At 34.1% G+C, this 17,196-nt stretch overlaps 1 protein-coding gene and 1 pseudogene across 1 annotated transcript in view; both read right to left on the bottom strand.

The window, feature by feature from the left end:
- LOC140991198 (uncharacterized) overlaps positions 1-2,402 on the bottom strand; it is a 2,889-nt gene extending 487 nt beyond the window's left edge. The window contains exons 1-2 of the mRNA XM_073461149.1: positions 1,500-2,402; positions 775-1,127 (exon numbers count right to left, since the gene is read on the bottom strand). Of these exons, the coding sequence (XP_073317250.1) occupies positions 775-1,127; positions 1,500-2,402 (1,256 nt within the window). The remainder of the gene's footprint in view (positions 1-774; positions 1,128-1,499) is intronic.
- Positions 2,403-4,132: 1,730 nt separating this feature from the next.
- Positions 4,133-15,737, bottom strand: LOC140991196 (uncharacterized; annotated as a pseudogene).
- Positions 15,738-17,196: the final 1,459 nt, after the last annotated feature.

Genomic DNA, 17,196 nt, shown 5'->3' with positions numbered 1-17,196 from the left:
GGTGCAGTTGTCAAACGTTGACGCAATTCATTGAAACTATTTTCACAATCATGTGTCCATTCGAACTGCACATTCTTACACGTCAGCTGTGTCAATGGTTTGGCAATCTGAGAAAATCCTGAGATAAATCTCCGGTAATATCCTGCCAAACCTAGAAAACTTCTTATCTCTTGAGCTGATTCCGGCCGTGCCCAACTCAACACTGCTTCGATCTTGCTAGGATCCACTGATATCCCATCTTTGGATATAACATGTCCTAAGCAGACAACTCTGTCGAGCCAAAACTCGCACTTGTTCAACTTAGTATACAGTTGGTGATTCTTTAAGGTTAGCAACACAATCCTTAAATGTTGTGCATGCTCTTCAAGACTACGAGAGTATACCAGTATGTCATCAATAAAGACAATGACAAACTTGTCAAGATACTCCTGGAATACTCGGTTCATCAAATCCATAAATACTGCTGGAGCATTCATCAAACCAAACGGCATCACTAGAAACTCGTAATGCCCATACCTTGTTCGAAATGCAGTCTTGGGGATATCACGTTGATGAACCCGAAGTTGATGATACCCAGATCGTAAATCGATCTTCGAGTACACTGAATTTCCTTGCAGTTGATCAAACAAGTCATCAATCCGTGGTAACGGATATTTATTCTTGACTGTTACTCGGTTCAACTGTCTATAATCTATGCAAAGCCGCATAGACCCATCCTTCTTTTTAGCGAACAACACTGGTGCTCCCCAAGGAGACACACTGGGTCTAATGTACCCCTTGTCAAGAAGATCTTGTAACTGTTGCTTCAACCCTTTCATCTCCGTTGGTGCCAATTTATAAGGCGCTCTGGAGATAGGTGCGGTTCCTGGTATCAACTCTATCTCCGTTTCCACTTCCCTCTCCGGAGGAAATCCAGGAATCTCATCGGGGAAAACATCAGGAAATTCATCGACAACTGGAATGTTCTTCACGTCGATCACATCCTTCGATACGTCAACAGCATAAATGAGGTATCCTTCTCCTCCTTTCGCTAAAGCCCGTTGTGCCTTTATAGCAGACACTACTGGCATTGGAGGTCGAGCTCCCTCGCCAAAGAAAAACCAATTCTCGTCTCCTTCTGGACGAAACTGAACGAGACGTTGATAACAATCTACCGTCGCTCTATACTTAGTCAATAGGTCGATTCCCATAATACAATCGAAATCTTCCATAGCCAATATCATCAAATTGGCAGACAAGTATTTTCCCTCAAACTCTAACAAACAGTCTACTACAAGTCGCTTAGCTAAAACCTCTTGTCCCATCGGTGTAGACACCGACATCAAAACATCTAATGACACGTAGGGTAGTTTATGCTTCTTAACAAACATTGATGCTATGAATGAATGCGATGCCCCAGTGTCAATTAATACATATGCAGGAATACCACATAAGATAAAATTACCTGCAATGACTCTCTCGTTTTGCTCCTCAGCTTGTTCTTGGTTTAGGGCAAACACTTGCCCTTGAACTCGTGGACGTTGCTGAGATCCTTGTGATATTCCACCACGACGAGAACCTTGAGCAGGAAAACCTTTCTGTTGCACAGTGGCCTCAGACTGTTTTCCACTGTAAGACCCTGCCATAGAACCTCCGCCTACACTCTGATTCTCCAAATTAGGGCAATCCCTCTTCATGTGACCAAAACCACCACAGTTGAAACAAGCACCTGTTACTTTTCGACAATTTTCCGTCTGGTGATTTCCTCCACAGTGGCCACATTGCAGCTTTTTCCTACCAAAGCTGTACAGCCCTCCAGAACCGGAAGAAGAAGATGCAGACTTCTTGAAAGACTGACCCCTCGGTCCCAACGAACTAGAACTTTTGCTAGCTTGCATAGCCTTCCTCCTAGCAATACTGATCTCTGCTTGACGACAACGATTCACTAATCCTTCGTACGAAGTAGGATCGTCACAGACTGAAACCCGATCAAAAATCTCCTGGTTCAAACCATTCAAAAAGTGAGAATATTTGGCTGCAGAATTCTCACTGATGTGAGGAGCGTACGGCAACAGATCCGTAAAACGCTTTTGGTAATCCTCAATGCTCGAATCTCCTTGCTTAATGGTCAACAGTTCCATCTCCTTCGCCTGACGAAGAGCTGGCGGAAAGTGATGATTGATGAAGGCCTGACGGAAATGTTCCCAACGAATCCGCCCATGCTGTTGAACTAGAATGGCAGAAACAGGTTTCCACCATTTCCGAGCTTTTCCTTGGATCATGAAATCAGCTACCTCCATCTTCTCGTCTTCGTCATAGTGCAGCACTCGAAAACACTGCTCCATGATATCGACCCAAGCTTCGGCAACATCAGCATTCTCATCTCCAGTCAACGGTGGAGGTCCAATCTTCATGAAATCCATAATGTTGACACGGTTCCTACGTCTCCTTTCATCATGATCTCGGTGACGCCTTCCGTCACGATCTCTACGACGATGTTCTCGGCCAGCCTCATCGTCGCCATAACGACCATGTCCCACACTTCCGTGACTGCTTCCGTCTCCTGACATCTGAAAGGAAACCAAAATCAACCTCTAAATCCTCAAAACAGAATTATTAATGTCCCAAAAATCTTCGCATGCTCTGATACCACCAAATGTAGCGCCCTTACCCGAGCCACTACTAAACAGACTACTAAGCATGCAACATTAAAACTTAATAACAACAATTAAACAGCGGAAACCAAATACTTAATCATCTTACAACCCAAATTAAAACAAAACAAACAACAGCAATCTTAAACATTAATACAACCATATCGAAACATAATTCTAAACAATAAAACGATGAACCACATAAAACCTCCACTGGATCACCACCGAAAACTCAACTGCTCTAGCCACTGCCCTGGTCGTCCGAACCGTCCAACCTAAGACCTGCCCCGTGGAATGGGGTGCCCAAGATGAAAACAAGGACGTGAGCGACAATCGCCCAATACGAGAATGTACGAGTATACAAACTGATATGATGCATGCGAAATGCAATATGCTCGGATATCAAGGATCAAGTCAAGAATCTCATGCTCAGTCTAGAGGCGCCTGAGTGTGTAGTCTCTGATCTGCCCTAGGCATGTTTTGGCTCCCACACTCATCATCAAGACGTGGACCTACAATGTCCAGGTCATCAGAGCCCGCGGGTCCCGTCGGACACTGTAGCTCTCGATGCCCCATCGTCCACAATACAGAATAGGGCTGAGCGGCCCCAACAAACGAGGTATATCTCAAAAGATATCAGGCTCAACATGATATGTCATGCATAATATGCCAAAGCAGTAAAACATGTATAATGCAACACATAAATATGCAGCATATAAGTGTGTATACTACGCTTGGATATCTCAGTCAGTACATCACGTACCTTACTAAAACAATCTGACAGAAAGCTCTTAACCTAGACAATACCAACAATATGAAATCACTATCAAACCAGATTCTGAATTACCAAACATGCTATAAAGTTCTTCCTAAAGGCTTTAGGATTATACCTGCATCCGTCGTCAGTCCGCTGATGATGTCTCGATCTCAGCTCACCGACCCCCCCTCGAGTCGATACTAGCTCCGAAACTTCCCGACACGAAAGTGCCCTAGAAACTGGCTAGAAAACCTAATGTAAAAGACTATAACTCTCTCTCTGAAGGATGCGGTGTAGGAAACAAAAGAATTCGGCTTCCATTTATAGGCTGCATCCGGACTATTTCAGAAATCCGAATCAATCTTATCTGCCACGTGTCAGAATCTCATTCGTCTGGTTGGATTTCTCGAGATAACGTAATCGGAAGTAGATCGGGTTATCCATTTAAAATTCGGTGGATCCAACAGATTAATTCCAAATTATCAATTCGTTAATAATACTTAATTAACAACTCTTTAATTATCTCTTAATTAATACTTTATTCAAAATACGAATTCGGGTCATTACATTCACTCGGCTCCAACTATTCCGTTATTAGCGGATATAGCTCTTATTGAATTTCTTTATGAACTTTTTTCGATCTCCGAATCAGGTCCACGACTGAAATATTTATTCTTCTTCTAACTTGCACTAGAAAGTATAGAAGATGTTTTAACGATGAGATCAAGAAAAACAAAATGGTTCAAAAACCCTTTCGAGGGAAAAAACTTTTCTTGCAAATTCTTGGATTTTGAGAGCAACCACTGAAAAAAGAAAGAGCCAATTTCTTCTCCAAATCACCAAGAATGTTTTCGAATGAATGACTTTTTCTTTTTGCCAAAGCTTCGGTCATTCCCCCTTTTTCCAAGGTAAAACATATTTTATTATTTTAACAAATGGTTATTTCCTTAATTAATGTTAAAATTGTTATTTCCTTAATTAATCACATTAATTAAGTATTTAGATTTAAATAAATCTTTGACTCTCAAAGTAGCACACCCATAATCATCCAATATTATTTTCTTTGTGTGCATGTTTTTAAATTATGGTATCATGAATATTTCCATATTACACAAATCAATATCATATTTTATAAAAATTTAATGTGCTATATTTTAACTCAATCAAAATATAATTTGATTACTAAATCGCATTAGAACTTTAATAAATTAGCATGATGACTTGTACTCTTACAAGTCCATGATCCATGTTCCCATTACATTATTCTAATCATAATCCCGATCGGTGATCAAATATCATCGCTGTGACAATTTCAACTTATATGTTATTATGATGCACACTTTAATTTCGAGATAACCAATGTCTAAATAAGACAGGTGTATTTCTTTGACTGTCTTTAGCAGCCATGCCCTCAAAATTTCTATAAGCTTTTATAAACTTTATTTATAAACTTATCGATTGATAATATCAAATTTATTTCTTATAAATTAAACTCATTGAATTTATTATCTCAACGGAAAGAAGTAAACCAGTGCTTGTGTGGCCCACCATGGTTAAGGGATACAGCTAGTCGTGAGCTCACAACTCTTTGTGATTCAGGACAATTTTCTTTATTCGGGATTACCCGAATTTGCCCACATTTAATGCACCAACATTTGATCTTGAGAATGTCATAAACCATTTTCTGATAAAACCCATTGAATCATGGTAAGAGCGTCTAGTAGCATCGCCCCATGATTCCCTAGGTATCACTAATAGTGTTTGCAAGAACCAATCGGTAATGATTAACGTACAGTACGGTCCCTTCATCTCATATATCTCGATCGAATCTGCAACCATTGGTTCATCGAAGGTTGCATAATAATTCGATAACTAAGTGACACATATTTGAAAATAAATAGTGGCATCTCATGTACAATTTGAGACCTCCTTCTCTAATGTACATCTCATACATGCACTATTATTTCATTAGATCACATAGGATATCCACAACTGTAGGTGAGCGGTGAATTCTCGACTACAATGCACTGGCTCCTACATGTGTCGCAACTGTACCCAATCTCCTCACATGATGACCCTCCTGGATTCGGTAAACGAGTCAAAGCACATCCCTAGCATATAGAGCCTCACTGTTGTCTATGGTTGTAAGGACTAATAGTGTACAATCATAACCACGGACTTATCCTCTTGATGAATGATAACCACCTTGACATCTCTATGTCCTTACCAAGAAATGCGGTACGCAACATCACAGATACTAGTCTCGAGATCAAGCGACCTTTATCCATGTTTTAGGCGGCTGAATCAACTAGGAACGAATTTAGATTATATTGTGTTTACAAATGAGTTTCAACATCGAATTACGATTTATTTGTATTAAAGTATAATAAATGTCTTTATCTATGTTGATCACATAGGTATACAGATAAAGAAATAACAAACCATGAAATAATGAATTATATTAAAATAAAGATTGTTTATTACAACTGAGTCAACAAATTTCCTAACAATAGTTGGCTTACAGGTCATCTACTCTAACAATCTCCCACTCTCCCTCGAGCCAACTACCCATAAACTTTAATCACATTGCTTCGCGATGCTTCTCAAACAATGGTCTTGGCAAGGGCTTTGTAAGTAGATCAACAACATTATCTGTAGAGGGGACTTTTTCGACTGATATGTCTCTCTTTCCACAATCTCCCGTATGATGTGGAACTTTCTCAGTATATCGGGACTTGATCAACTCCATTAGGAATAATGTTGTCACTTTGATTGTTGCACTCCCAAGAGCAGGTTGTCCACAAGTAGTATAATTCGGTGAGTCCGATATCGTATCCACAGGGAAGCTAAGGTAATTACAAGTCCACTACAATGTCTTTTTGTTTTGTTTTTGTTTTTGTTTTTGTTTCTTTTTAATTTTAATTGTTTGAATCTTTAATGGGTAAATTTTAATTGTTCAAATTTTAATTTAAGTAGTTGAGATTAAAGGATCCACTCTTGGTATTTTAATAAAGTTAACATTAACGAACAATATTGAAATCCACTAAATAAAATGGTTCCAATATATTAAATAATCATATTTATATTATGTTATAAATTATTATCTTATAAGTATATAATATATATACCAAAACTTATAAATGTGGTCAAGTATTTATTGTGCTATATATATTTGTAAACACTAAATCAAGGTTCCCACTTTAAATGGTTGATAAAACCAAACTAACATTTAAATGGTACCAAGAATTTAATATTATAATATATTCATATATAATAATTCAAGTCATCCACTTTAATCGGTTGGTAATACCAAACAAACATTTAAATGGTTCCAAGAATTTAGTGTAACATATAGCAACAATAAATCAAAACTCCCACTTATAAGTAGAGTTTAAAAATGCTTAAAAATTTAAATATAACATAAACAATAAATAATGATTAAATAATATGAAACATTGATTCTTACCTTTTATAACATTATTATCATGCCAAGAGTTTCACCTTACCATCTCAACTTTAGGAAGTTAGCTATTCATTATTCAAATTGTAAAACTTTGAATATGAAATTAACATGCTAATTGTATTTAAATGAAGAAATAAAAGAAAAATATAGAGAGAAATATTATGAACTCAAAGGTTTGTTCATAGAATGAGGGATATCTCAATACATTACAATGCACCCCTATTTAAAGCCAAATTTGGGGAGAAACATAAATAAAATATTATTTTTTTACACATAAGTCTTCATTGGTGTTCCAAGATTTTATATTATATTTCACATCATTTTTGAAAATCTTCTTCTCCGAATTTGCTTCTTCACATAAAAAGAAACATGTGGATAATTGAGTTGTCTAGTTGTGGTATTTTTTTCAAACCATTTGACCAAGTAATTTGAGAGATATGGTCAAAATACTAGAGTATGGTAAAACATCCACTCCTTTGGTAACTTTATTTGTTGCTTAATTTGATTCCAATTGTGAGAGGATTTTTATCTCATGCTTGTCAACAATATTGTAGATATTATAATCAACTTTCTACAGGTCCAAGAATCATCTTAATCCCATTTGAAACGCCAAGTTTATTCTTGTTTTATCGAACCTGTAAAAAATAGTAAAAACTTGTAATTACACAACTTATATTTTATACAATTTATTATAAAACATATAATATTTAAACATTTAATAAAACAAAAGCTATATAATTATATTATAAAACATTTAATTAATGTACAATTTTTATGTTTATCACACCTCCCAACCAGCTTATTGCTAGTCCCTAGCAATTTAAGCGTTAATAGCAATACAAAACATATTGATTAATTTAAATAGAAATGTAATCAAAACTATCTAAGTGTTTAAATTAAATTTGAAAACTGTCAAAGTTATATCAAGATCATCATAATTATAATTTATGAAATAATTTGAGATGATCAATTCAAAGCTTATTTCAGGTAGTTAAATGTACACGGCCTTCAGAAATTCCTAGTAAGAGTCTCAACTCCATATCCTCACAGGTTAATAAATGTTTCAATTTATGGCAACGATTTCTCTCATGGAGTTGGAATACAGATAAATGCTCAGAAAAATGGTTTACAGAATGCAGACAGACAAACGAGCCAAACTAATCAAAAGATAGAAAATCCATTGATTCAAAATCTAGTTGTTCTTATTATATATTTTTTCCTGATATTTTTTTTTCATAACATCATGGAATCAGACTAAGTTTATGCTTCTTGACCACATATTTATTTAATTTGTACAATAAATTTCTCTCTTTCTTTTTTTTTTTTTTTTTATACATATATGGTTCGTAGCATATAACTTAAAAATTACATAGATCTTCAATATCTTTCTTTTTGTATTTTTCTCCTTTTTTTTTCAGGAAATATCATTTTTTTTTCAAAATAAGAACTCAAGATCTAAACAATAGATAGTCTCTCTCATGATCAATAAAGGCTCGAAAGCTGTTTTCTCAGTCCTCTCCACTCACTCACAAAATATGTGTGAGTTTAAAATTTTAGGCACTCTTATAAGGTATATCTTGGGCCATATACTTTAATACCTGATTTTATCACAATGGTTAATCACTCAAAAAGATTTCATAAATCATATTTTTATATTGATCAGAATATTAAAATTGACTTTTTTTTTCAAATAAAAATTTAAACATTCTTAAATAGATTAATGCATGTTCTAATTTAAATCTTTCAAACATGTAATGTATGACATTTTTGCAGAAATTACTAAGATACAAACAATAAACATGATTTTATTTTAAAAATAATATATATATTTATTTATTTTTTTAATTTTTTTTAAATTTTTTTTTCTTATAAGTTTTTTTTCCCCCAATCAGAATATGACATTGTCCTTAATGTCAAAATAACTATTAATAAAGAGTACATAATGAAAGAGATATCACCTGAAATTTTATTGAAGATAACAAACTGAAACAAACGCAAACCAATCCACGACTTTTGAATCAATGATCCAACTTCATTTTCTTATTGCTTGATTGCAACCAATTGATCTTTGTTATCATCGGATCAGGCTTATAAACAAAAGCTTCCAAATTATAAATTAATTGGCCGGCAGTCGAAGCAGAGATGAGCATTCATCGTGAATTTTCTGAAATGAAATTCTGTTCCACAGCTTTATCAAGAAATGTCAACAAACTGTCATAATAATTATTGATATTTAACAAGCCCACAGGTTTATTATGGATATTAAGTTGTGCCCAAGAAATAGTGTGAAAAATTTCTTATAATGTACCAAAACTACCTGGTAGTGCGATAAAAGCATCAGAATCTTCAATTATTTTTGTGATTCTTTCATACATAGAAGAAACTTTTAATTCTTCACCAATCGTAACACCTGTAATATTTCCTTCAGCTAAAGCTGTAGGAATAATACCCAAAACATGACTACCTCCAAGATGAGCAGATGTGGAAACAGATCCCATTAACCCAATATTACCTCCCCCATATACCAAGTGAATTTTTCTCTCAGCCAATATCTTTCCAAGATTATTCGCTACTTCTACAAACACTTCATTTTTTCCAGGACTCGACCCACAAAATACACAAATATTTTTCAATGATTGTGCAGAGGTTCCAGCCATGTTTTTTTTACTTTCTTCTTTTTTTTTCTGCGAAAATAGAGAGAAAGATGAGAGATTTTATAGGGGTAATATGTTATCAGGACAAAACTATGGGTCACAGTTGTAAACAGAATAAACAGTAAAAACAATAATGACACACATGCATGTAAACAGTAGTGTGATTGTGGCTCACAATTTTCCTCCGGTTTTACGTCCAGAAACGGCTTCAACGCCTTCTATGAGTCGAGGATATGCTTCCCATCCAATTTTCTTATAAATTGGCAAACATGGTCTTTTTTAGTCGGATTCCCAAGACTATGACGCTCATCTTGGAATTGTTTCCATAAACGGAGAAGTTCAATATGCACATGTCCACTAGAATGCGTCTCAAGAGTCAATAAGATGTTATCTAAAGACTCCTTACTCAGCCCATTCTTAATGAAACCAATTTTATCTTCTCTGTTATTGGAAACACATCCCAAAGATCCGCATCGTTTGTCACAAGTCCATCTTGCACACTTATGACAAATCCCTAAACTTTTGGCCCTTCGTTTTTTCGCATAAGTGATTTTTCCTAATCCAGGAAAATACCGAATGAGCAATGATTGTGGAACTTCTCCTCCTAATCGGACCTTAGCTTCTATTACAAGACGAATATCTTCTGGAATTCCTTTTTGCATTAGCAATCTCAATCTTTCACACCTTCCTTCATAAATTTTTCTTAGAACATTTTCAGAAACAGAGGGAAAATATTTACAAATTTTTTAGAGAATTTCATCCATTTTGAAAAGAAAAGAAATGATTTTTTTTATTTTTGTATCAGCAATTATGGGAAACTAATTAAAACGAATATGAGAGTCACGGAGTACCGTTATCCCTCCATTTAACGAGGAAAATAAAAAGATTAAGGAAACCTGAAATAAAAACAAACAAAATTAAATACAACACAAAAAAAATCAAAGATCAGAAAGAGAAATAAACTCTTCTTGAAAAATTTCATTTTCCAAAAATGGTTTAAGCCTTTGTCCATTCACTTTAAAAACATCACCATTTTTAGGATTTTCAATATCTACAGCTCCATAAGTATACACATGCTTTACAACATATGGGCCTGTCCATCTTGATCGTAATTTTCCTAGGAATATGTGAAGTCGAGAAGTATAAAGCAAAACTTTTTTACCAATCTCAAAAGACTTTCTAAGCATTCTTTTATCATGAAATGATTTGATTTTTGCTTTATAAATCCTTGAATTCTCATACGCGACATTTCTGAGTTCATCAAGTTCATTAAGTTGCAATTTACGCAATTTTTTGGCATCACCCATGCTTGAATTTAAAGTTTTGATTGCCCAATAAGCTTTATGTTCCAATTCCACAGGCAAATGACAATGTTTTCCATAAACCAACCTATAGGGAGACATATTCAATGATGTTTTAAAAGCTGTTCGATATGCCCAAAGTGCATCATTAAGTCGCAGAGACTAATTTTTTCTATTTGAGTTAACAGTTTTTTCCAAAATTTGCTTTATCTCCCTATTAGCTAATTCAACTTGTCCATTTGTTTGAAGATGATAAGGAGTAGTTACTTTGTGAGTAATACCATATTTTTTCATTAATGAACCAAATGGTTTATTAACAAAGTGAGTTCCCCCATCACTTATCATGGCTCGAGGAATTCCAAATCTACTAAAAATATTTTCTTTTAAAATTTGACGATGATTTTATGATCATTTGTTCGACATGGAATTGCCTCTATCCATTTGGAAACATAATCAACTGCAACTAAAATATACAAGTATCCAAACGACGGTGGAAAAGGTCCCATAAAATCTATTCCCCAACAATCAAAGATTTCAATTTCAATAATAGGATTCAAAGGCATCATGTTTCTTTTTGAAATCGTACCCAATTTTTGACAATTTTCACAGATCTTGCAGATTTCGTGGGTGTTTTTAAACAAAGTGGGCCAATAAAATCCACACTGCAAGATTTTTGCAGCTGTTTTCTTTGAAAAAAAATGTCCTCCGCATGCTCTTGAATGACAAAATTTAATGAAACTACTTACCTCATTGTCGGTTATGCAACGTCGAAAAATTTGATCCGGACAATACTTGAACAGATACGGATCATCCTAATAAAAGTTTTTTACCTCATTCAAAAATTTTCTTTTATCTCAAGAACTCCATTGCGGTGGCATTTTTCCTGTCGCAAGAAAATTTACTATGTTAGCAAACCAAGGTATAGTAGTAACTGAAAATAGATGTTCATCAGGAAAATTATCGTTAATTGGTGTCATTTCACAAGATGATCCTGTTACTAGTCTTGATAAATGATCGGCTACGACATTCTCGGTTCCTTTTTTATCTTTGATCACAATGTCAAATTCTTGGAGCAACAAAATCCATCGTATCAGTCGTGGCTTTGCCTCCTGTTTGGTCAACAAATATCTAATACCAGAATGATCAGTAAACACGATAGTTTTTTATCCAACCAAATAAGAACGAAATTTATCTAATGCAAATATTACAGCAAGTAGTTCTTTTTCAGTTGTGGAGTAATTCATTTGAGCATTGTTTAAAGTTCTACTTGCATAATATATCACATAAGGCTTACCGTTTCTTCTTTGACACAATACTGCACCGACTGCATAATCACTCGCATCGCAACATGATTTCAAATGGTAAAGACCAATCAGGAGGTTGCATGATAGGAGCTGATGTTAAATGTCGAATGATTTTATCAAAAGCATTTTGACATTCTTGAGTCCACTCAAATGTACTGTCTTTTGTTAAGAGGTTACAAATGGGTTTAGAGATTAAACTAAAGTCCTTTATAAACCTCCTATAAAATCCACCATGTCCCAAAAATGAGCGAATTTCTTTATTGGTTTTTGGAGGGGGTAAATTGGCAATGACACCAACTTTTGCTTTATCAACTTCAATTCCATGAGATGACACGACAAGTCCCAAAACAATTCCAGAAGTAATCATGTAATGACATTTTTCCCAATTTAAAATAAGATCTTTTTCCACGCATCTTTTTAAAACTTTTTCCAAATTTGCAAGACAATTATCAAATGTATTCCCAAAGACAGTTAAATCATCCATGAAAATTTCCAAACAATTTTCAACCATGTCGCAAAAAATGCTTAGCATACATCTTTGAAATGTTGCTGGGGCATTGCATAATCCAAATAGCATCCTTCTAAATGCAAATATTCCAAAAGGACATGTGAATGTAGTTTTATCTTGATCTTCGAGTGCAATGGGAATTTGATAATAAATTGAATATCCATCAAGAAAACAGTAATATGGATGACCTGCTACTCTTTCTAAAATTTGATCCAAAAATGGTAATGGAAAATGATCTTTTCTAGTGGCGTCATTTAATTTTCTATAATCAATACACATCCGCCAACTAGACGGGACTCGACTTGTTAACAATTCACCTTTTTCATTTTTTATCATTGTGATGCCAGATTTTTTCGGAACTACTTGTGTTGGGCTTACCCACTTGCTATCAGAAATAGGGGAGATAATCCCAACATCAAATAGTTTGAGAACTTCAGTTTTCACAACATCTTTCATGTGTGGATTTAATCTCCTTTGTGGTTGTTGAGATGTTTTTGCATTTTCTTCTAAGTGAATTTTGTGAGTGCAAATTAGTGGATTAATGCCCTTGAGATCTTTTAGTGTCCAACCAATTGCATTTTTATGTCTTTTAAGCATATCAACTAATTTACCTTCTTCATCACTTGCTAGTTTGGAAGAAATTACCACCGGATATGTTTCATCTTCTCCAAGAAATGCATACTTCAATTCTTCTGGCAAGGGTTTTAACTCCAATATGGGTGGTTCGTCTTTGTTCTCATATTTTGCATCAAATTCTTTCTCTGATCCTGGTAACGAGTGATACCTGATAAAATCATCAAGATCAATTTCAATATTTTCTTTAACAGTTTCAATTGAACAAATATCTAATTGATCACGAGTACTCCCTTCTTGAATGTTTTCTTCCACAAGAGTTTCAATAAGATTTTCATCTTCACTTTCATCTCCTTTGTCATGTGGTTGCTTACAAAGATTAAACACATTAAGCTCCAAGGTCATGTTACCAAATGACAACTTCATTATTCCATTCCTGCAATTTATAAGAGCATTAGAAGTTGCTAAAAATGGACGACCTAAAATTACAGGAATTGCATTACAAGCTTCGATAGGTTGTGTATCTAAAACTATGAAATCGACAGGATATACAAAGTTATCAACTTGGACCAACACGTCTTCTACCATACCTCTTGGCACTTTAACAGATCTATCAGCAAGTAAAAGTGTTACCGAAGTAGGTTTTAACTCGCCTAGATTGAGTTCTTGATAAACTGAATATGGAAGTAAATTCACACTAGCTCCAAGGTCAAGCAAGGCTTTTTTAATCTTTCGTTCTCCAATAATACAAGAAATAGTAGGACAACCAGGGTCTTTGTATTTCAAAGCATTATTATTTTGAATGATTGCACTTACTTGTTCGGCTAAAAATGCTTTCTTTTTCACATTCAATTTTCTTTTCACAGTGCACAAGTCTTTCAAAAATTTGGCATATGATGGTACCTGTTTTATTGCATCTAATAAAGGAATATTAACTTTTACTTGTTTAAAAATATCATATATATCAGAATTCAAATTTGATTTTTTTGTATTTTTCAATGCATGAGGGAATGGTGGTGACACTGTCTGTTGAACCTCCTCTTCGCAAGTTATGGGTTCCACTTCCTTACCCTTTGGAGTTGATTTATCATCATCTTCACAAGGTTCAAGAATGGATTTTTCCACAACCTTACCACTTCGAAGGGTAATAACAGATTTTACCTGATCCATCGGTTGAGTTCCAGAAGTTCCAGTTTGTGAATGATGATCCTTGGGATTAGGCAGAGGTTGTGAAGGAAATTTACCTTTTTCATGAACATTAAGTGCAGATGCAAATTTAGCAAGAGTATCTTTCAAATCTGTCATGGTTTGAGCAGTTTGAGTATTGATAGACTCTTGCTTTGCAATGAAAGAATTCAATATATCTTCCAAATTCCTTTTAGGTGGAGGAACATAAGGTGCATAATTTTGAAAATTTTGTTGATTTTGGAAATGTGGTTGTGAAAATTGTGCAGCATTATCATTCCTCCAACTAAAATTTGGATGATTTCGCCAACCTGGATTGTAACTTTGAGAAAATGGTTCAAAATTTGGCCTTTTGAGATTGTTTAAAACATTGGCTTGTTCATGGAGACATTCTTTAAAAGAAGGCAAAGTGGGACAATCTTTTGTAGAATGATAACTTGTATCACAGATGTGACATGCAATTTCTTGAACAGATTTTAATTGACCATTCTTTTTCAATTCAAGTGCCTCAACTTTTCTTGCCAAAGAGGTAAATCTAGCTTGAAGATCATGTTCATCTTTGAGAGTGTACATACCTCCACCAGATGTAGGAGATTGAATCTTGTTTGATGGTTCGATTGTACCTATAGTGTCCCAATTTTGAGCATTTTCAGCTAATGAATCGAGATACTCAATTGCCTCATTTGGATCTTTATCTTCAAATGTTCCATTACACATAAATTCAACCATTTGCCTATCTTTAGGTGTTAAGCCTTCATAAAATTGAGAAACAACTCTCCAAATTTCAAAACCATGATGTGGACAAAGATTAAGCAATTCTTTATATCTATCCCAACACTGATAAAAAGTTTCTCCTTGTTTTTGAGTGAAAGTGATGATTTGCCTTTTGAAAGAATTTGTTCTATGAGATGGAAAAAACTTTTTCAAAAATTGTTGTTGCAATTCATCCCAAGTTCGAATGGATCCCGATCTAAGATTTTGTAGCCAAGTTTTAGCTTTATCTTTTAAAGAAAAAGGAAAAAGCTTAAGTCGAATGGTGTTCATGCTACAATTTAGATCATTATATGTGTTGCACACTTCTTCAAACTCTCGTAAATGCATGTATGGATTTTCAGAATCTAAGCCATGAAAATTGGGTAAAAGTTGGATAATACCAGGCTTAAAATTGAAATGAGATGCATCGGGGGGAAAAACTAGACATGAAGGTGCACTAGTACGTGTAGGATTCATGTGATCTCTAAGTGTTCTTCGTCTATCATGATCATGTTGAGATTGAATTTCATCTTCATTTTCTTGGATGGGTTCTTCCGCCATGTTTTGTAAAAATAAAGGGTTATTTCGAATGAGTCGACCACTAAGTGTACGTGACCAAATAATGCTCATGCAAATGCAAATGCAAAAGAATAAAAACACACAAAAGCAATAAAAATTCAAATAAAGAAAAATAAACTATAAACAAAATTAAATAGACTTGAAATTAAATTATACTTCCCCGGCAACGGCGCCAAAAACTTGTTGTCACTTTGATTGTTGCACTCCCAAGAGCAGGTTGTCCACAAGTAGTATAATTCGGTGAGTCCGATATCGTATCCACAGGGAAGCTAAGGTAATTACAAGTCCACTACAATGTCTTTTTGTTTTGTTTTTGTTTTTGTTTCTTTTTAATTTTAATTGTTTGAATCTTTAATGGGTAAATTTTAATTGTTCAAATTTTAATTTAAGTAGTTGAGATTAAAGGATCCACTCTTGGTATTTTAATAAAGTTAACATTAACGAACAATATTGAAATCCACTTAATAAAATGGTTCCAATATATTAAATAATCATATTTATATTATGTTATAAATTATTATCTTATAAGTATATAATATATACCAAAACTTATAAATGTGGTCAAGTATTTATTGTGCTATATATATTTGTAAACACTAAATCAAGGTTCCCACTTTAAATGGTTGGTAAAACCAAACAAACATTTAAATGGTACCAATAAATTAATACTATGATATATTCATATATAATAAATCAAGGAATCCAAGTTAAATGGTTGGTAAAACCAAACTAACATTTAAATGGTTCCAAGAATTTAGTGTAACATATAGCAACAATAAATCAAAACTCCCACTTATAAGTAGGGTATAAAAATGCTTAAAGAAATAAATATAACATAAACAATAAATAATGATTAAATAATATAAAACATAGATTCTTACCTTTTAATAACCTTATTATCATGCCAAGAGTTTCACCTTATCATCTCAACTTTAGGAAGTTAGCTATTCATTATTCAAAGTGTAAAACTTTGAATATGAAATTAACATTCTAATCGTATTTAAATGAAGAAATAAAGGAAAAATATAGAGAGAAATATTATGAACTCAAAGGTTTGTTCATAGAATGAGGGATATCTCAATACATTACAATGCACCCCTATTTATAGCCAAATTTGGGGAGACAACCACAAATAAAATATTATTTTTTTACACATAAGTCTTCATTGGTGTTCCAAGATATTATATTATATTACACATCACTTTTGAAAATCTTCTTCTCCGAATTTGCTTCTTCACATAAAAAGAAACATGTGGATAATTGAGTTGTCTAGTTGTGGTATTTTTTTCAAACCATTTGACCAAGTAATTTGAGAGATATGGTCAAAATACTAGAGCATGGTAAAACTGCCACTCCTTTGGTAACTTTATTTGTTGCTTAATTTGATCCCAATTGTGAGAGGATTTTTATCTCATGCTTGTCAACAATATTGTAGATATTATAATCAACTTTCTACAGGTCCAAGAATCATCTTAATCCCATTTGC

Source organism: Primulina huaijiensis, chromosome 13, assembly GCF_012295235.1.
Source record: "Primulina huaijiensis isolate GDHJ02 chromosome 13, ASM1229523v2, whole genome shotgun sequence".
Taxonomy (NCBI): domain Eukaryota; kingdom Viridiplantae; phylum Streptophyta; class Magnoliopsida; order Lamiales; family Gesneriaceae; genus Primulina; species Primulina huaijiensis.
Note: the sequence above shows the minus strand (reverse complement) of the source record. Positions and strands in the feature narration are given on the sequence as shown.